The sequence below is a fragment of the Zeus faber genome, assembly GCF_960531495.2.
Source record: "Zeus faber genome assembly, chromosome: 18".
NCBI lineage: Eukaryota > Metazoa > Chordata > Actinopteri > Zeiformes > Zeidae > Zeus > Zeus faber.
This window is the reverse complement of record NC_137210.1, coordinates 7,689,128-7,710,246: the sequence shown is the minus strand read 5'-3', so window position 1 is coordinate 7,710,246 and position 21,119 is coordinate 7,689,128. Positions and strand designations below refer to the sequence as shown.

The 21,119-nt window shown below is 44.0% G+C and overlaps 1 protein-coding gene across 4 annotated transcripts in view; it reads right to left on the bottom strand.

The window, feature by feature from the left end:
* Positions 1 to 738: 738 nt before the first annotated feature.
* acvr2aa (activin A receptor type 2Aa) overlaps positions 739 to 21,119 on the bottom strand; it is a gene marked incomplete at both ends in the record, with an annotated part of 46,217 nt that continues 25,836 nt past the window's right edge. For 2 of the 4 annotated variants that reach the window (XM_080019679.1, XM_080019681.1), the window contains 8 exons: positions 739 to 933; positions 3,151 to 3,281; positions 7,453 to 7,591; positions 9,150 to 9,264; positions 9,458 to 9,603; positions 10,605 to 10,748; positions 11,584 to 11,727; positions 16,448 to 16,471. In XM_080019679.1, coding sequence (XP_079875805.1) covers positions 739 to 933; positions 3,151 to 3,281; positions 7,453 to 7,591; positions 9,150 to 9,264; positions 9,458 to 9,603; positions 10,605 to 10,748; positions 11,584 to 11,727; positions 16,448 to 16,471 — 1,038 coding nt within the window. The remainder of the gene's footprint in view (positions 934 to 3,150; positions 3,282 to 7,452; positions 7,592 to 9,149; positions 9,265 to 9,457; positions 9,604 to 10,604; positions 10,749 to 11,583; positions 11,728 to 16,447; positions 16,472 to 21,119) is intronic. The other 2 variants (XM_080019680.1, XM_080019682.1) reach the window with 1 other exon arrangement.

Below are 21,119 nucleotides of genomic sequence, written 5' to 3'. Positions count from 1 at the left end.
AAAAAAACAGCAAATGTGTCTAAAAACCAAAGTTGCCCTTTTTCCCCCTCTGGATACTGAATTGAATTGAACCATTATGTAAGAGGGTTTCTTGTCTCCGCGCCGCCTTTTTCTTAGAAAAAGAAGTTGAAAAGTCTGTCTGGGTAATGATGTTTTCTCCTCGAAAACAACAACAACAACAACAACAACAACAACCAAAAGAAAAGAAGCTCGTAGCCAGAGGGTCCAACGTCAGCTGTGGGGAAAGCTCCAGTGTGAGAGTCCTGACTCCCCTCTGCTGCCCCTTGGTGGTCAAACCAGGAACCAGGCGTCCAGTCTGTAGGCACACATGTAGCCAAATGCTACAGGGAGCGGGTCACAAGAAAGGAGGTGGGGGAGTGGGTGTGTCGTGTGGGGTCCCACCACCATTTGGAGGAATTTTTAAAAAATTAAAATGAAAACAAAACAAATGCCGCCGCTCCCCATCCCCCAGCATTTAAAGTAGAGTCTCATCTCATTGCCTCGGGGGTGTGTGTGTGTGTGTGTGTGTGTGTGTGTGTGTGTGTGTGTGTGTGTGTGTGTGTGTGTGTGTGTGTGTGTGAGAGGGAGAGGGAGGTAGCACGGGAGAGTGAGTCTGTAGGTCCCCCTCCTTCCCGTGTCCTGATTGATTGATTGATTGATTGACTGATTGATTGATTGGTTGGTTGATGGACTGGTGAGATTGGTTGGTTGGTCTGGTCGGCTCCTACCTCAGCCTAGTCATAGGCTGGACTCTTTGGGCGGGTAGTCTACGTTGGTTACCATGGTGACCACGGTGACAATCTCCTCCGGCGCCGTCACGTTGGTCTGCCGCTGCAGCTGCACCACACGCTCCTCCACGCAGCCGGCCGACAGCCGCGCCTCCGCCTCGTGGTCCCAGCACTCCTCGATGGTCTCGCAGAGCATGGCCAGGCCCTGGACGGCACCGGGGGGGGGTTACAAGGTCAACACAGGAGCTCCAAAAACCTTCGCCACATGCGGGACCCTTCATTTGACAAGATCTTTTGCCTCTTGGGTCCCGTACTGAGAAACATTTTTATGGTTGGATATGGTTTAGGACAAAGTTCCACACCTGTCTATACCTCACGAGGAGGACACCAGGATGAAAACAGCCATGGTTGCACATTTTCTAGTGGTGCTAACGTCTTGTGAATGAAACAACGTTGAAGCTTAACTATTGGCTATTTTAGCTGGAGACCCCCTGCAGCCTCTTGAAGGACCTGTGAAGCCCATATTGAGAAGCACTGTTCAGAGCGATAACATCGACTTTCATTCTATTGTCAATTACCATATAGTTCAACTTAAGAAACAAAAGACTGGATCCCTCATCATTGCAACACATTATTACTATTATGACTACAGATCCTGAACTGCCTTGATATAAAATGAATAATTACTATTATTAGTATTCGTATTAATAAACAAATTAATGGGAGGTCAGAATGACAAATCATATGTACAGGTAGTCCTCACTGAACGGCTGACTTCCTCCCTACGACCAGGTCGTTAAGTGAATAAGTGAGGACTCGTGTTATTTCACGGTAAGGGGGCGTGGCCATTGCCAATGCTAGTGTAGTATATATAGTGTATATAGTATATATAGTGTATATACACTATATACTATTTAGCATATATAGTATATATAGTGTGTATATATTATATAAAGTATCTATACTATTAGTATTCCTCCACTTGAAAGGCATCCTGCTGGACGCCTTTTAAGTGGAGGAAGAAGAAACGGCAGAAGAACAGAAAAGGCCTTGAATGCACAACTGTCTGTCTGTCAGATTGTTCTTTAGATCTCACTATAGATACTGAATACAGTATATATGGTGCATATAGTGTATATAGTATATATAGTGTATGGAGTTTATCATCTATATAGTGTTTATAGTATATGGTATTGTACACAGCGTACAGTACAGACTGGTCAGAGAGCTGGTCCTAAGTCTGAATGGTTGTTTAACAGGTAGGTCCTTAAGTCAGGAGTATCTGTAGTATATATAAAAAGCCAACAAAATACACAAGCTTAATCTGGCTGTAAGGATATTTTCCTTACAGCCAGATTAAGCTTGTGTATTTTGTTGGCTTCTTCTAAAATAAAGGGCTGAATAATTAATAGCCACAAAACCACTAACACATTTTTTTGCAGGTAAAAAAACCAAAAAGTGAGTTTGATAAATCAACGTTTTAGGGACAGAGTCTCTCTCTCTCTTTCAAGAGCAACGTCTGTGCCTGAGAAGCTTTCATGTTCATTTCTCTCATTCTTTCCTTCCTTCCTCCTTCCCCCCCCCCCCCTCCTCCTCTCATCTCACGGCAGAGTCATCGTGGACGGTACGGCCCCTCCGGTGCAATACACACGTGAAACGCGGTATAATGACTGCTGCATGGTACGGGCACGGCGTGCAGTAAGTGCTGCTTCCTATTCAAGTCAGCCGCATGGTGTCCAAGCAGCATTTCTCTATTTCTGCACGAGAGATCTATTTTCATCAGGGCATTTTGATCAGGGCAGCTGCCCTGGCTGAAAAGGAGCTGTCACGTCAGGTTCACAAAGCAAAGGCACACATGCGCTGCTCTGACTGTGAGGTTTAATTACAATAAATAATTTTGCTGTTATTATTTATGTGTGAAAAATACTGTTTATACCTGTTCTACACAAAAATAACTAACTTTAGTCCTGGTTTTATTCTTTTATTGCGAAACTTTTTTTTTTATTATATAAATAAATAACGGAAATTCATATTTGAATTATCCACTATCCTGGAAACCTAACTTATGATAACCCACCACTGAACTTGAACACCCCCCTGTCATACACACAGAGCGTTAACCTAGTTATTTGTGGCAGACTAACTACTACAAAAACATTTTTTACACCGTCTAACTTTTGAAATGTTTCTTCTTAAATATAAAAATACCGAAACCGTACCATTACCGTGGCCCCAAAATCGTGATCCATACGGAACAGTGAGCCCGCTGTATCGTTGCATCCCAACTGTGGTGAGGAGGTCAAGAGGCAGCTCTCGCTCAGGACGCACAAGCGCAAACCCCTCCCAGGCGGCTGCCTCGACCCAGCCCACGACCGTGACAACCACAGGAAGGACAGATCAGAATAACAACCTGGGAACTCACCGTGTGTTTCTGCCAGCACTCCCTGAGGACGGGCCGTAGCTTCTTGTGGACCACCACCTCTTGCATGTCCTCCAGGGAGGGGTGCTGGCCCACCTCCTCCTCAAATGGCAGCATGTACTCGTCCACCGGGCCTGCCGTGGGCGGAAGGAGCCGGTCAGACACTTTGACAACACTTTGGAGACATCCTGTATGAATAGATTTTATACCCCGCTAGATCTGAGAACGTTGGGAACGTTCACACCGCGACACGACATTCCACCGGGGAAAGTCGAGTCTCAGATTAGCTAAATAACCATACGAAACAGAGGCGCCAGGTCGGGTGTAGCCGGGGTTTCGTGCAATGATGGAATCATTTTTGGGCAAAAGTCTGGCTTTACTTTGAGAATCCCCGGCTCATCTGCAGTGGCCACTAATGAAATGTCACCAGGGTTTTTTTTGGTGTGTGTTGGTATATCACGGTCCAGTGGCGTGACCCAGAGGACAGTTAAGGTCTGCTCAATAAAGCTCTACAGTATGGAGCCAGGCGGATAGAATCCATATCGGCTATTTCTGACCTCTATACGATGCACACACAACTTCCATAGGTACAAAAATCTAGACTTTATACTATAAGGATGTTTTCTATGGATTTTAAAAGGCCACCAATTATGAAAGACTCACTTTTGCAGCACTTGTGCATATACATTTGGATCTCTGATTAGCCTACGAACACAAACTGTGAAATAACACAACGCAGTCAGTTTTCTGTGAGCTGCCAAGGTCAAGAAAGATGTTATTTAACAAGCGTAGATTCCCATTTCTACTTCCTATTTTTCCTACGTCAAGTAGGGCTCATTAGAATTATACCGCCCGCCACCTGAGTGTCTCCACCCGTGGGTTGAGAACTACCTTTGCAATGATGGGCCATTCTTCCCCCCCTCGCAAGCACCGGACCCACTAGCATTATGATGAAGCTTAGAGCTAAGCATGGCCCCGAAACCGAAAGAGGAATCAATACCAACTGTCTGTGACCAAACTGCAGAGGAGGGAAATGTAAGTATCAATAAAATAACTGTGGGGTGTGTTTCTTTTGCCATTTAGCACTAGCTAACGCTAATAGCTGAGGTTATACTGTATATTAGGAGTCATTTTCTAGAAAGTTAGTGTCATTATTTGCTGCAGGATCCACACTAACATTTACGGTATTCGTTTGTTAGTTGAATGTCTGTAAGTCACGGACACAAACAGCACATTGAGAAATGGACTGAACCAGAGGGGTATAGAGGCATGCCAGAAGAGCTGTTTTTGGGCCCTCAGAGACTTATATAAATGTGTTGAAAGGGACTATAATATGTGACCTTTAAAATATTGGACATGGACTTCACAGAATCAAATGGACTTTCTGGGGAGAAGGCGCGGTGTAAACATGTAACGCACGCAGCACAGGTGTTGAAACCAGAGTCAACCCTCCTGTTAAAATTCCTTTTATTTCCTAAATAAAAATGTGACACACACACACAGGATTGTTGATTTTAAGGTCACAAATAAATTAATAATAAACAAAAGTATAACAATATTTAAACAACACACCCAAACATTTAAGAGTAGTCGTTGACCGATACGTGTGTGGCCAAAGACGACATTTAGAGATATATAATGCTGATATCATGTTTTTTTGCATCTAATAAAATAAAACAATTGAATAATAATAAATTGCTGAACTTAAATTAATATTTAATTAACACTAATGTCATCGTCTGCATTGTCTGTTTGCTTAAGTAGATCTGCACTCTGTCTGCAGTGCACTTCTTTTAAATAAGATGTATCAACTAAAAAGAAAATGTCAACAGGTAAATCAAAAAACAAAAATTTGTAGAAAAAAAACAAACAAACAAAAAAAACGTGCAGGCATCGGCCAATGCCGATTATCTCAAAATGCCAAATATCGGCCCAATTAATCAGCCGACTAGTTAAGAACCTTATCAAATATCAAAGAATAATTACTAAGAGAATTTAGAATAACAAACAATAACTTACTCATTACTCTACTCTGAAGTTACTCACCAAAATGAATGCAGAAATATAGAACGCTGGTAGTAAAAGGCAAATGACTACCTGCGTCTTGTTTTCTACATCTACTAAAACACGATCAGCTCCGTCGTCAACTCTCGCCGTATGCGTCTGCGCGTCCGCCATGTTGGAGCGGTGGAGTTGCACTGGTGGACGGGTGCAGTGTGCGTTGAGGGACGCGGAGCAGCGGACAGCACCGAGCCGACCGCAGACTCAACCACCTCCAAACCAAATTCCATGAAAGACGGTTTGGAGCTGGGCGAGCTGCAGTCGCTCCACAGGCGCAGACTGCGTTTGTTTAACGGCGGATCTAGACCGCTCCAAAATGGCGATATGTCAGACAAAATACCCACAAAAATATGGGGAGAATCGTGAGTCGACTCGAAGTTCGAAATTGAACGCTCACTTTGATTGATTTTGGACTTCGAATCTGAATCTTGACACCCCTAATCTACAGTATACAGTGGGGCAAAAAAGTATTTAGTCAGCCACCAATTGTGCAAGTTCTCCCACTTAAAAAGATGAGAGAGGCCTGTTATTTTCATCATAGGTTCACTTTGACTATGAGAGACAGAATGGGGGGAAAGAATCCAGGAATCACATTGTAGGATTTTTAATGAATTAATTGGTAAATTCCTCGGTAAAATAAGTATTTGGTCACCTACAAACAAGCAAGACTTCTGGCTTTCACACCTGTAACTTTTTCTTTAAGAGGCTCCTCTGTCCTCCACTCCTTACCTGTATTAATGGCACCTGTTTGAACTCGTTATCAGTATAAAAGACACCTGTCCACAACCTCAAACAGTCACACTCCAAACTCCACTATGGCCAAGACCAAAGAGCTGTCAAAGGACACCAGAAACAACATTGTAGACCTGCACCAGGCTGGGAAGACTGAATCTGCAATAGGTCAGCAGCTTGTTGTGAAGAAATCAACTGTGGGAGCAATTATTAGAAAATGGAAGACATACAAGACCACTGATAATCTCCCTCCATCTGGGGCTCCACGCAAGATCTCACCCCGTGGGGTCAAAATGATCACAAGAACGGTGAGCAAACATCCCAGAAGCACACGGGGGGACCTAGTGAATGACCTGCAGAGAGCTGGGACCAAAGTAACAAAGGCTACCATCAGTAACACACTACGCCGCCAGGGACTCAAATCCTGCAGTGCCAGACGTGTTCCCCTGCTTAAGCCAGTACATGTCCAGGCCCGTCTGAAGTTTGCTAGAGAGCATTTGGATGATCCAGAAGAGGATTGGGAGAATGTCATATGGTCAGATGAAACCAAAATAGAACTTTTTGCTAAAAACTCAACTTGTCGTGTTTGGAGGAGAAAGAAAGCTGAGTTGCATCCAAAGAACACCGTACCTACTGTGAAGCATGGGGGTGGAAACATCATGCTTTGGGGCTGTTTTTCTGCAAAGGGACCAGGACGACTGATCCGTGTAAAGGAAAGAATGAATGGGGCCATGTATCGTGAGATTTTGAGTGAAAACCTCCTTCCATCAGCAAGGGCATTGAAGATGAAACGTGGCTGGGTCTTTCAGCGTGACAATGATCCCAAACACACCGCCCGGGCAACGAAGGAGTGGCTTCGTAAGAAGCATTTCAAGGTCCTGGAGTGGCCTAGCCAGTCTCCAGATCTCAACCCCATAGAAAATCTTTGGAGGGAGTTGAAAGTCCGTGTTGCCCAGCGACAGCCCCAAAACATCACTGCTCTAGAGGAGATCTGCATGGAGGGATGGGCCAAAATACCAGCAACAGTGTGTGAAAACCTTGTGAAGACTTACAGAAAACGTTTGACCTCTGTCATTGCAAACAAAGGGTATATAACAAAGTTTTGAGATGAGCTTTTGTTATTGACCAAATACTTATTTTCCACCATAATTTGCAAATAAATTCTTTAAAAATCAGACAATGTGATTTTCTGGATTTTTTTTTCTCATTTTGTCTCTCATAGTTGAGGTTTACCTATGATGAAAATAACAGGCCTCTCTCATCTTTTTAAGTGGGAGAACTTGCACAATTGGTGGCTGACTAAATACTTTTTTGCCCCACTGTATATATTTTTTTGACTCAAGTTCTGTCATGGCCTTAAATATGAAGTCACTGTATAACCATCTCTCATTGCTGTGTATTTACTGATACATTATACAAAGAGTGGAAATGAATAGACATTAAAGTGCTGGATGAAAATCACCGCCAGAGATAATTTATCAGAAACATTTGCTGACGTGTTCTGGTTCTTACCGTCAGCGGCCTTGCAGCGCGCGGCCAGCTCCCAGAGGACCAGGCCCAAGGCATACATGTCTATCCTGAGGAAGGCATCCCGCTGGAAGTTGATGGCCCCTTCCAGGACCTCGGGGGCCATGTACCTCCTGGTGCCCACCTGGAAGCAGCACATGCACATCGGGTTAACGCAAACCATCGGAACATGAGCTGTTTGAAGTTTAAGTAAGTTATTTTAAATATACATATTTTGGGGCATTTTCATGCCTTATTTGATAGTGACAGTGTGGGGAGAAAGGGCAGGCAGGGGACAGAGAGAGAGAGAGAGAGAGAGAGAGGATGACATGCAGCAAATGTTCTCGTGCCGGAATTAAACCCGGGCGGTGAGGACAGTTATTATAAACTGAGGACTCGGAGTATCAGAATAGTTGCATTTATGGAGGTTTACAAAAGAAACAGGTTCTTGAGTTTAATTGAAATTTTGCCAGGACTGGATAATAAGAGTTTCCAGTTGTCCCGGGCCAACTACATTTGGGCCATTGTCAACTATGTTGTACGGTGTGCCTCACCGCCTGATCTAAATCTATATCAATCTATTGATTGATCCATGGATCTCACTCACTCGATTATAAAAGTACTAAACTTCGGCAACCACTTCATCAGTATCGGCAGCCAAAAGCGAATGCATGGCAACCACTTCCAAAAGTTACTTTCTGGCCCATTAAAAATACATTTTAAAGCCAAGAAAACTGCAGCAATCAATTGTTGGACAGAGGCTGGTGTTTAACCTCAGCTCAGCTTTACACTACATGCGTGTACAGGAGCCGCATCGGTTCCCGGTTCGAGTGCTGCGTTGTCGGGCTGAAGACAAGCGTTTCCTGGTCCGCACTCCACACATTATCACCCCTTAGTTTGAGACACAAATCGCGCCTGTTATCAATACCATTCAACAAGCGATGTGGCGACACACATTTTACAATGTTGTCCGTTTGTCCATGTGCAGTAAGTGCTCGGTAAAGCTGGAACACAACATATAGAAATGGAATTCTCTCTTCACCACTGAATCCAGGCCCAAAAAAGGGGATCTTTGTATTGACATTTTATATATGAGAGAATGGTTACTTACTTTTCAGTATACCATCGATTTTTCATTCATTCTTTAAATTTTTTAGCGATACATAATTGAAACCTGTACGTGCTTATTGCTTATTACTAACAAGTTGGCTTGTGTACAGACAGTATGTACAAAAAAAAAAGAGCAAACTAATTAATTCATCTTTTGACTTTATTCATTTAGCCAACCATGTGTCCCATACTGCATTTCAGTATGTTACTTTTGAATCCAGCGTGAGGTCGATCCCCATTGAAATTCAAAGAGGTTGTTTGCAGGTCTTGAGAAGAGAACATGAGGTCCGCTATTGAAAATCTGGTTATGATGTTGGGTCGGAGACCTTTAGAAAGTCACTTCATATAAATAACAACATGCCTCATTTAATATCAAATACACAACTTTTAGTTACATACAAAGAGGGGACTATGCATGAAAAGGGTTTTTATTTTGAAGTTATGAGACCAATATTCAATACTCTCAAATCGAAGCGGACAATCTGTACTTAAAGCTTGTGCGCACACAGCCTTGAGACCCAAACTGTCACCAGTACTGGATGTAAAACCAACACGCAAGCATTCCCAGATATTGGGCGTTTCCGCGACCTCACCTGTCCGTGCGTATCTCCAGCTGACTTGCCCGCCTCGAACCTCAGGGCCAGGCCAAAGTCAGCGACACAGGCAGTCAGGTTGGTCTTGAGCAGGATGTTCTTACTTTTGATGTCCCTGTGCGTGAGGAAAACAGGACGGGGGGGTCAGATTCTCTCTCTCACACACACACACACACACACACACACACACACACACACACACACACACACACACACACACACACACACACACACACACACACACACACACACACACACACACACACACACACACACACACACACACACACACACACACACACACACACCTGTGTGCGATGGCGGGCTTGTGTCCGTCCTTCAGGCCAGGGATGTCCTCGTGGAGGTAGGCCAGGCCACGCGCCATGGTCTGGGCTATGTGGCAGAGCTCGTTCCACGACACCACGTTGGCCTTCAGGTAGTCCGTCAGAGAACCCTGTGGAAAGGGACCCGGCCACCGGTTAACATTTACGTCACATTCAAATTAAATTACAAAAATAGAGGATGTAAAAGCCTGAAGAAACATTACAATACTTACAACTACCAGTATACCAATTGAGAATTTACTGAAAGTTACTGTTCTGCATGAAAGTTGAAGTGGATAGCCCACTCTGTAGTTTTACATCAAAAAACACTGAGTTTGACACAGTTTCATGGTCAGCAACCATTTTTGTAATTCTTCAACGGCAAATCCTTTCCCAAACACCCGAATGAAGCGGTTACATGTACTTTTCGAAAAATGGGTTCTTTGAGGGTTTTAATGTGAGAGCTTGGTCGTGAAATGGCAACTTTTAAGACCCAAACTGCCCTTCAAAGCCTGTATGAAACCTGCACTTAGCCCGACATTACTCTGAGTGCACGTAGTTTTTTCTTCTCCTTTCTTTTTTATTTGTATTTTACACATAGGGGTCTGGCTCTGTGTTTTGCGCCAATTACTTGTGATATTTCAAATGAAAAGTGGAAAGGAATGGACATGGGATGGTTATGTGGAGCATTCCTCTTCGCCGTGTCTGATCGCAGAGGGACGGGTTGGCTCAGCAGGGAATGAGAGGGACTAACTGTGTATCTCTGAACAGGGAAGTAAAAAAATGGCTCCATGGCTTCTATGGCTCCACAGTCCACATTGCAGTTTGTTGGGTTTTTTTTAAGGATGATAACACGCTGAATAACGCTACAAGTACAAAGATGTTATAGAGGTCACACTTACAAAAATCAGATTGCCGAGACCGGATCTAGAAAATATTCAAATGACATTACTATTAAATTTGAGTTACAGTTACAATACAAATGAGGAATCTGAATTGTAAGTACCTCAGGATGGGGTGACGATGGGGTAATACTGGGGTGTTTTTCTTTGTTTTGTTTTTTTTCTTTAAGCAAAGCTGTATTCCGTTTATGATTGTAGTGCTGCGGTGCGTCCAGCAGGGGGAGCCTTACCTTGTCATGGTAGGCGGTGATGAGCCACAGCTCGATGTCCATGTTGGTGCCTCGCTTCTCGGCGCCGAGGAAATGCAAGAGGTTCTCGTGCCTCATTCCGCTCAGGTTGTAGATCTCGTATTCGTTCTGCCACGACTGCTTGTCCTGAGGCCCGGCCAGAAAGAAACGAGTCCCAGTTTTTTTTTTTGGAGTGTGAGCTTCCAATTCTATACTACCAAACATACAGGCAATGGTGGCACTGGTAGTATACTATAACTACTTATCATGGAGTAATATAGTAAAATGTGTTGCATATTGTATGAATGAAAAGAAGACAAAACATGGCGGCCTTTTCTCCTGTCAAAGGTCGTGATCAGAGCAGAGGGAGACCAATGTTATGTTACGGGGACTTGATTCAGAAAAAGTTTTTAATAGGACGCTTCAATGAAAAGAATCCACCACCGGAGATCTCTCTCACTCTGACCTGGTACCGGTTGGTTGACGCGGCACGCAACCGGCGTGCGGCCTCGTGGTCAATTGAGGCCACGAGGGGCTTAGCGGGTGGTGATTGGCCTAAGCTAAGGGGCCCGGTCAGCCTCGGGGGATTAAGGCCTGGAGCTTTAAGGCTGACGCCGGCTTCTTTTTCCATTACCCCCCACCCCAGAAAGACACACATGGGGGGGGAGCGGCTGTATGGGTGGTAAGAACCTGGAAATATGAGCTGCAGTTTGATGTATCACAACATGTTGGGTGCTATTATGCTATTAATATGCAGATTTATTGTTAATTCAGCTTGTTGGGATTCTTTAAAAGGCCGACCAATGCCCGTGAAGCTATTATTATAACAGTTGTCACATTATGAATGACAATGTACTGCTATAATAGTGCAGTACAACTTCCTAGCCATAGGTTACAGAACTGATTTGGGAGTGTTGTAAAACACAGAATTATGATACTCAGGTGTACTTATATTTTGGAGAAAACACATAAGAGTTGGTACCTGAATGGGGAAGATCTTTACGGCCACGTACTCGCTGAGCAGCTGGGCCTTCCAGACGCAGCCGAAGCGCCCCCTGGCTTTGATTTCCAGCAACTGCAGTGGCTTTTGTCCCAGGATGGGGGAGGGGGGCATGGGGCCGGGGTCCTGCGGAGGAATGCCAATCACACAACACGGGTTTAGTCACGCAGAGACAGCTGCCGGCACAGGCCGCTGAGCAGATTGACCGTGAGTTGAGTGAGCGTGCGGGTTTCTGCGCGTGTTCAAAATGGCCGTCGCATGTGCGGTGCCGCACGGGGGCCCCGGGAGCAGAGGCCGGTGACGACGTGGAGGAAGTGGGGAGAGGAAACTTGCGTGCAGCTGGTACCAGCCGCTGTGAGGGTTTGACAGAAGGGGCTTATGGGCACGAGGGAAAGCCCTGAGCTTGTTAAACTAAATCACCAACCTCTGTCTCTGGACTACTGAGGGGATGGAGGGATAGTGGGATTGAGTGATAGATTGAGAGATTGATGGACGGATGGATGACCTACATTTTGATGTTGGGGGGGGGGGGGGGGGTCCTTTGGTGAGCCAAGTTAGGTCAAGGTGCTTTTTGAGAACTCTTTGAAAGGCAGGGGACTGATTGGCATGTATAGAACTTTTGCCCACTACTGATATTATGATTTGCACTTTTTTAAAGCCAAGCTTGCAATATTTCCTGCATAAGCATATTTCTAAATAGACACTTTCCCATTTTTTCAAGGGTAATATAAATTGCTCGAGGCGTTGCTACAAGTGTTAGGTTATTGACACTTCTCGAAGTGGGAATGTGCTATGCTGAAGGTGACAACCAATCTAAAGTATTCATTGTTGACATAAGGAGTGAAGAATCAAAATAGCCACAGGATTTTTTTGGTGGCTGTCTTGTCTATGGTGGTTAAAAATTCAGGCTCAGCCGCTTGCTATTGTTCAGTGTTGGTGTCTTAGTTTGCATTACTGTGTTGACTGTACATGTGTTTTTGCGCATCTTGGCAAAAGCATTCTCCATAATGATTCAATACTATTTATCCCAAACTCTGGCATATGTAGGATATATGAGCCAGACTTAATTCTATTACACCTACAAATCGCAATTTGCACTAAAAAAACTGATTCATCACTCAGTGTTAGTGTGTACGTGCATCCATTGGAAGCAAAAATCCACTAGTGCTTGAAATAGGGTTGTGACGTGTTGTACTGTTTTGAGATGTACATAGATTGGATGCTCTGCTCTACTTTGTAAAGGCCACTAATAGCGCGGGTTCTAAAGGGACCTTTGCCATGAATTAATCAAGGAAAAGGACTACAAAAGGCCGGGCGACTGCGCTGCCGATGGCAGACTGATAAGGCCCTGGGAATCCAGCTCGGGGATGACCTTTCTTTCGGGTTTATTGCCTGAGATAGCGCTCCATTGTAAGCCTGGAAGCCAGGCTCCTTCAGCCATATGCACCCCCTAAATACGACTGCTGGAAATCTACTAAAACCTTCTGCATCAGATGTGTCGCAGTGGGGAAAAAACAAGGCTGTCCACTCTACTCGTACGTGGGTTAGGGGTGAGCAGCAGGCCCGTGCAGAGACGTTAAAAGGGGCAGGTGCTCAAAAAAAAAAAAAAAAAAAAGGCACATGGAACCAGCTCCGATTTTAGCCATTTTGCTGCTTCAGGCAGTCTGTCGAGGGGGGTTGAGGACGTGTCCCTGTGACGCACTGTCTTTTTTGTTTTGTACAATAAGGAAATGGAGCGGCACGGGGACGCAGAGCAGAGCGCAGATCACGGGCGCCCAGATGCACGCCATCACGGGCGCGCCGAGGAGGCCGTTCTCATGAATATGCACATTTTTGCCCAGAAAATACCTCAACCTCATTCACGCTTAAAAAATGCGCCTGATAAAAAAGGGCACCATGGACACCAAGAGGCACTCGCCCCCACGCCCTCTGAACGTGCCTGGTGAGCAGTGTTGCAGTATACTGTGCCGCACAATTACAATGACGTGGTTTTTCCTGTTTCACAGAAGCTGCTTTCACACATGCACTACAAACCTGAAATTACCCGGACATTACCCAGTTGACCTGTATGTGTGAACACAATTATCCAAATCATTTGGCCTGGACATTAAGCAGACTTTACCCGGCCAGCACCCGAGTACAAAGTCTGCGTAATGTCCGATTGAGCGCTGTGTGTGAACAGAGCAGCTGATTGTCCGGATCATTCACAGCAAGCGAGTGGGCGTGTCGCGTGATGATGTCTCTCATGCGCCAGGTATTTACCTTCTTGTGGATCTTCGTGCACAGAGCGTAGCTGCTTTATACTCCTTTCTGGTTTCTTCATATTTCCTTTCCACTCTCGTTTATATTGCAGATACGTACAAATACATGGAGTATCATCGCAAAAAAAAGGTAAACTACTGATAAGTCTGTAGCCTCGTCTGACATCTTGGGTGTGCTGTAAAACTCGGCAGCATCATTGTGTCCCGTCGTGCCTCCTGCACGCTCTACCCTGGCTCCACCCCTCGTCTAAACAAAAATGTATTATTTCCAGGTAGTGTAAACACGTCTGACAATCAGATTTTTTTACTACATGTGTGAAAGTGCAACTCTGGACAAAATCCAGATATCAGGTCTGGACATTATCTGGACATTGTCCGGAGTTCATGTGTGAAAGCAGCTTAACTGAACATGGACACCTGGTACAAAATGGGCGTATTTTAATAAAATACACATTGCGAGATGCGCTGACAAAAATACAAATGCTCTCAATAGAACGAACAGGTCGTCCTTCAAATCCATTGTGAGGGATCGGCTCTGACGCACAATAACCTGATAACGCATTGTATTGGAGCGGTGGGGACGGAGTTTTGACAACAGTAGTCAAGCTTGAATCACTTCGGGAAACTTTCTTGGGGGAAATTTCACAGGAGCTAGGCTGGTTGAACCTCTCTGCAGCCTTGTGTTGAGGCTAACAGCTAGCATGCAGCCCGTCAAAATTCTGGACACGGGATGAAATTGGTATCGACTGAACTTGTCTGAATCTGGGCGAGACTGACAAAAAGCTTATCTCTCAAAATAAACTGGAGTATCCTTTAACCCCCCTACCTCATGACTTGAAACGAAGAAGGTAACCACATTCCCTCAGATGAGGAAAGATGGGAGATCGGGTGAAGGATGATCAGCAGCGGTATTTTAAGAATAGAAGTATATATGTAGCTCATCTGCCACCTTCGACAGCCTTGAATTTTATTTCTTCCCCGTTCGTGTCTTGTAGGTCAGAGGGGACTTGTTATTGAACTCACTGTGGTTGTGATTAAAAAAGAGGGGGGGGGGACGTGAAAAACTAGGACACCGCTGTGCGTAAGGTACAGTATATGGTGTTTGTTTTTCTACCTTGGGCTCGACACACAGCCCAGGGCCTGCATAGGAACAGAACTATTTGTGCTGTGTCGTTGAAGGGGGGTGAGTCACTGAATAACAAGCGCAACAGGGATGGAGACGGGAGGAGGAGGTAGGTGGATGGAGGTATGGGGGGAGGTCAGTATATAGATAAGACAATATGACACCTATGGGCCCAGAGGTGGGAGCCGAGGAGGGCTCGGGCTGGAGACGCCTCCGGTAAACGCCGCCCTCCTCCACCCACTTGCCCTCGGCCTCAAGGTCATGTGTGTATGTTTCCATGACCTCACCCCCCTTCGCCTGTTGTCAATCATTTTGCGTCGGCATCAAAAGAAATAAATTTGTAAATTAATTAGGTTTATTGTACATTACCACGTTTTCCTTATCCTATCGTTTTGGGGTTTTTTTTCTGATTTTTTGAGGTTATATGTGTTGTTTATTATTAAGTTTCGTGTATATTGCCATATTTATATTATGTACAGTGAGTTTATTGTATATTTTTTTTACATTTCGTCATATAATGCCATTTTCTTAGTTATATTTTTATGATTGCCTATAGCATTTTTGGAAGTAAGCTGCTGTGACTGTAATTTCCCTCCGGGAACAAAAAGTATTTATCTATTGATCAATAAACAAATAAGTAAACAAAGAAACTACCGCCCTCTGCGTGGACTTGGAAGGACGGGCGTTAATTTTATTTAGGAGGAATTTTGTCATCTTCAAAAAAAGGGGGGAACAAAGACCAAAAGTTGAAAAAAGAAATCGATGCTGTTTACAGGCAATTCTGAGGAGTTGAGTGTGGTGTGTGTGGTTTTGGATTGGAAAATATCCAAGATATATAGATGTGTGTGTGTGTGTGTGCGTGTATTTGCATCCTTATTGCTGGTGTTTTCAGGCTGCATTGGCATTTACCATTAAGTATAAATAAACAAACAAACAAACAAACAAAAAATATTCATCGCATGCTCAACCTGGCATTTCTGGGCGGTGAGTCATCTATGGGTCCATGCACATTGGTCCGTGACCACCCCCCAATTATGACAGTGATTCACACAAAGGCCATCCGTGCACAACAGTAACAACCATACCAGGTCCGGGAGCATGGCAAAATAAAAAAAATAGGGTAAAGGAGCACAAACAACTCATCTGGAAAATCACGACTTAATCAAATTTAAGATTTAATAAGGGAGTGAACAAATGAAATACAGAAATAAAATAAAAAAAAATGTTGACGCTGGCAGGCTCAGGCTCAAGCTTGGAGATACTGATGACGAAAAATGGAAGATGCAAAATTAAATTGATCAAAATCAAGCCCACAAACATAATGGGGGGGTAAAAAAAAAACAAAAATATAAATATTTATACTGTATATCGATGTGAAAGGCTCAAAGGAAGAAAAAAAAAGGGGGGGGGGGTTTCTGGTGAAGTTGACGAACCAACAGCTGTATCAGACTGGTTGTCTTACCTCGATCATAATATGAAAGGCGTGCTGGTTGAGGAAACGGAAGGCAGAGAAACAAAAACAGTTTTCGGCATGAGTCATGGAAGGAAGGCAGGAATAAGTGGCAACAGAATGACCCTGGACCTCCTCAGCATCGGCGCGCCCACGCACGCACACACACACACACACACACACACACACACACACACACACACACACAGCAGATCCACGTGCGACAACGAAAACAAACTAGTTGATAAACTGAGAAAAACAGTGAGCCGATATGAGTAACAGGAAGCATTCCGTCCCATCGCACATTGGAATGTCCTGCTGATATGCTTTCTCTCTCTTTCTCACACTCACGCTAAGGCCAGCTGAGGCTACACGGCGAGGAAGCCGCACCTTTCTCCGCGCTGCCTACTGCCAGTGTGCTCAGCCTTGGGATGCTATAAAAGTGACAAGCTGACGGTAAGCGTTTCAGCAGCTGCCAGCAGCCTCCCACAGAATTTCGCAATGGTTGTTAACGGAGTGTGATTACGTTCCCAGCCCACCCCCACGCTGCATTAAAACATACATACATACACGCACAGGTTTTGTAACGTATGTGCACACACACACCTGCTCGTGCAAAACAACTAATGGGCTAACTGAGTACACAGCACAAAAAAACAAACACCATGGAGGGAAAAAAAAAAAAAAAGGACCCGATCTGTAAATGAAAGGGGCGCAACGGAACAAAACTCACGGTTTGGATTGTATCATGGTTTTGAGTCACAGATTGGATAATTTTTCAGATAAGAAAAAAACTAATCAAAAACAAAAAGGGATAACTTCGCTTTCCATTTATTCCGTTAAACACTTAAAGCAGGAACTTTTGCCCATGGTCTTAAATTAAATCAACATTCAAGATGTCCAATGTTTAAATAAAATCTTACAATATATACAATATTCAATCAATACTCAATTGTTAAATTAAAATGCAATACGAGGCATGTATGAAACCTTCTTCCTTTAAACATGGTGGATGAAAAAGTATGATTAGATCCGCCCCCAGTAACTGAATTTAATTCCAACAAGTATCATGATCAATTTCTCATGTTTATAAAAAAAATAATAATAATAATTTCATGAAAACTGGTTCAGAATTAAGCACCTACTGTTGATTTTGTAGAGCTCTCTCAATGTGTGTGTGTGTGTGTGTGTGTGTGTGTGTGTGTATAGAGAGGCTGACTTTGCTTTTACGCAGATGGTGGAGTTGAAGTTGGGCCAGCTGGGATCGAGGACTCAATTTTGGCTGATGCCGCAGCACCTCTCACTTCGCCTCAAAAAGACAACAGTTGTGAAAATGACAAGATGCCCCAAAAGACCCTCGTGATTACGGAAACCCAGGCAAAATAAACACGTCAACAAATTCATCGATGCCGATTGCTTTTGTATAATAACTTCATAGCACAGTAGGCTGTACCATATATATCGTAAGATGAGAGAACAATTATAATGGTATATATATATTTCTTTAAGACCATTTTGTTATGTTGCAAATCAGCAGTAGAATTGCTTTCTATCAAGATCTTACGCCATTTGGAGTCACGTTTCCTTAGGTTATCTGCACGTGGGATCGAATGCAAACACAGAAGAAAAAACACGCTGTCCTTTGTTAACAAAACTATTTCAAGGTTTGTTGACAAAACTATTTCAAGGTTTGTTGACGAAAAACATCTCATGTTTTGTGGCTAAACATTAACTTGTGTGATAAGGATATCTATATCTCAAATTGCACACATTCATTGATTATTTTATTTATTTTTTTAAATCATTTTTTAACATGTTTGCCAATCGCATTTAAGGTTCAAGGTTTCAGTGGATGTGGTTTAACATCTTCAATTTAGCATATATGATAAGTCAAAATCCACAAAATATGAACATCGCTCATTTTGTACCCACTTATTTTACCCCTCCTGTGAATTTGAGATCCCCAGTAAGCGCCTTCTTGTGCTGCGTCACAAACAGGCTTTGCCATGCGTAAAAAAAACCAGATGAATTCATTTGATATACAGAAAATGTGCTAGATATCGTTAGAGGTATGAAATTACCGATATAGGAATAGAAGATTTTGGCTGTATCGCCCGGCCCTACACCAAATTACAAAGTTGATTGCAGCGGGTGTTTGTAAGTTGTGATTTCTTGGTATGCATCACTATTCAATGTAGGCGGGGTTGTCCGGGGACGATAGATGGGCATTTCTTTTTTTTGTGGTAGATTACTAACAAGCATTTCAGTCGATTTGTCAACTAGCCGTGACGTCATCACACCCCACCCAACGTAAACCATTAACCGCATGTAAAAACAGTTACCAGTACATAAATAATATAACTATAACAGGTGCTATTTCAAATTATTCTTTTATCTTTCCAAACAGACCAAGTGCTCATGGTTGACCGATTAATTCTCTTATCGATTCTGAATATTTGAAACTCTTTCAATACCCATTTTCCACACTATATACACCGGTAGCACCAGCGCTTCCTCGCTCTCTTCCCTCTGACAGCGAGTTGACACACACACCGCTGCAGCGGCCACATAGGCCCGCCTCCTCTCACTCACTCTCTGTTTTAACTCTTCTCATTTGCCCCAGTTTGTTCTGATATCAGCTCATTGAAGATGGCAAGTACAGAGCCTCCGCGACTGGAGTGCTGCTTGGAAATACTTTGCATTTGAGGCAAAACGTAAATGTAAATCAGCTAATTCAAGTGAAGTTTTTTCTCCTCCAGACAGCGCTGTAACATGTGTGCGTTCCGTGGTGATTGTCCTGTCTTTTTATTTTGGATCAATTTATTTTTGTGTTTCCGAACTAATTTTTTTGAAAAACAACTGAGTTAAGGGACAGTCCCGTCCCGTCCCAAACAAAAACCCAGTGTGTCCCATGTCGCGTCACAGCGTCTCCCTGTTGCTTTGGTACTTCATTTTGGATAAACTGGATGTTTTTGTGTAAATACTTAACTAGTAAATCATAACTCCTGCACTTCTGTAATGGGAAGACTATTTCCACAACCATCAACAAATTGAGGTACCGTGTGCTTTTGAGGTACGAACAAGATAAATTGTTTTCAGAAGAAAAATTGTGACAACAAATCTGAAAAGCGGCTAATTAGCCACTCCTTACTCCATTGCGGCTCCTTGCTATGTAACGCGGCGGCAGTGGGAGACTCTTCCAATTGGTAAGAATCCACAGAAGGAGAGTTTGTTTACGCTCCTCTGCTCACCAGGTGGGAGCAGTTCTCGGAGTCTCTACATAATGGCCGCCCACCTGGCGAACGTCTCTGCACAAAACAAACCGAATCCCCGGTTTGTGCACGAGAAGTACCTGAGGCCAACACGCTGCGTTTGATGCATCACCGCACATAGACACCCACGGCAGAATGCAATGGCAGACTATTCTAGTGTCTGTTTTCGCTATACTAAAATAGTGATGAAAAATCGGACAATCTGTGGCAAGAATTGATGAAAGGTTCGATATGGTAGGTTCTTGAAATTTTGGGACTGATGGTTCCCGATTCCCTTTGTGTGGTAGTCAGGCTAATGCAAGCTACCATCATTAGCATGGCTGTCTGTTTTCTCTGTGTGAGTCGCCATGTTGGAAATTTTGAAAATAAATAAATAAATGAAGGGAACCATGCAGAATTGTGCTGCTTTCACACATACACTGCAACCCTGAAATTATCCAGACATTACCCAGGGGAGCTGTATGTGTGAGCGCAAATGTCTGAATCATTTGGACCGGACATTAACCGGACTTTATCCAGCCAGCCTCTTATGTGTGAACAGAGTAGGTTATTGTCCGGAGCATTCACGGCGAGGGAGTGAGCAAGTCACATGTTGATGACATCTCTATCCTGCGCCACTTATTTACCTTTGTGCGGATCTTCGCGCACAGAGAGTAGCGGCTTCGTACTCTTTTCTACTTTTCTATACATTCCTTTCCACTCTTGCGTTTGTATTGCCGATATGTCCAAATACATGGAGAATCAATGCCAAAAAAAGACAAGTCCGTGGCCTCGTCCGCCAGCGTCTGCAGCGTCATGCGTCATGTCCTGCCTCCTGCATGCTTTACCCGGGTTCCGTCCTTCGTCCAAACCAAACTGAGTATTTCCAGGTCGTGTAAACGAGTCCAACACGGACAGTCTCTGGTTGCGTGTTACATGCATTAAAAAGGCAACTACGGACAATGTCTGGACCTGATTATCTGGACATTGTCCAGAGTTCAGGTGTGAAAGCAGCTTAAGTCAGAGTTGTCAATTTGGAAACATGCGTTGAAATGACAAATACGTGTGTTTTTTTCTACAGAAGATAGCGAGGCATTCCCAAGCGCGTACGCTGCAGGCTTTATTTTCCATTCCAATGTGCCACCACCTCTCTATGGCCAGTTGGTTGGTCTCCCCCCCCTGTCTCCCCTCTCTGCTGAAAGCCATGCTTACTCAGAAGGTGCCTGTAGGAGGCCGATGAATAATGAACAAGCTCTTCCCTGCTTCTTGGATCATATTGCACTCTGGGAATGGATGTTGGGAGGCTGGGTGAGGCCCAGGTCCACACCTCGCGAGGGCCCCTGCTTCTACAGCTGTGCACGCCACGCGCTGCCATCTAACCATAAAAAAAATGTAATAACAAACATGCACGCACGCACGTACGCACGCACGGC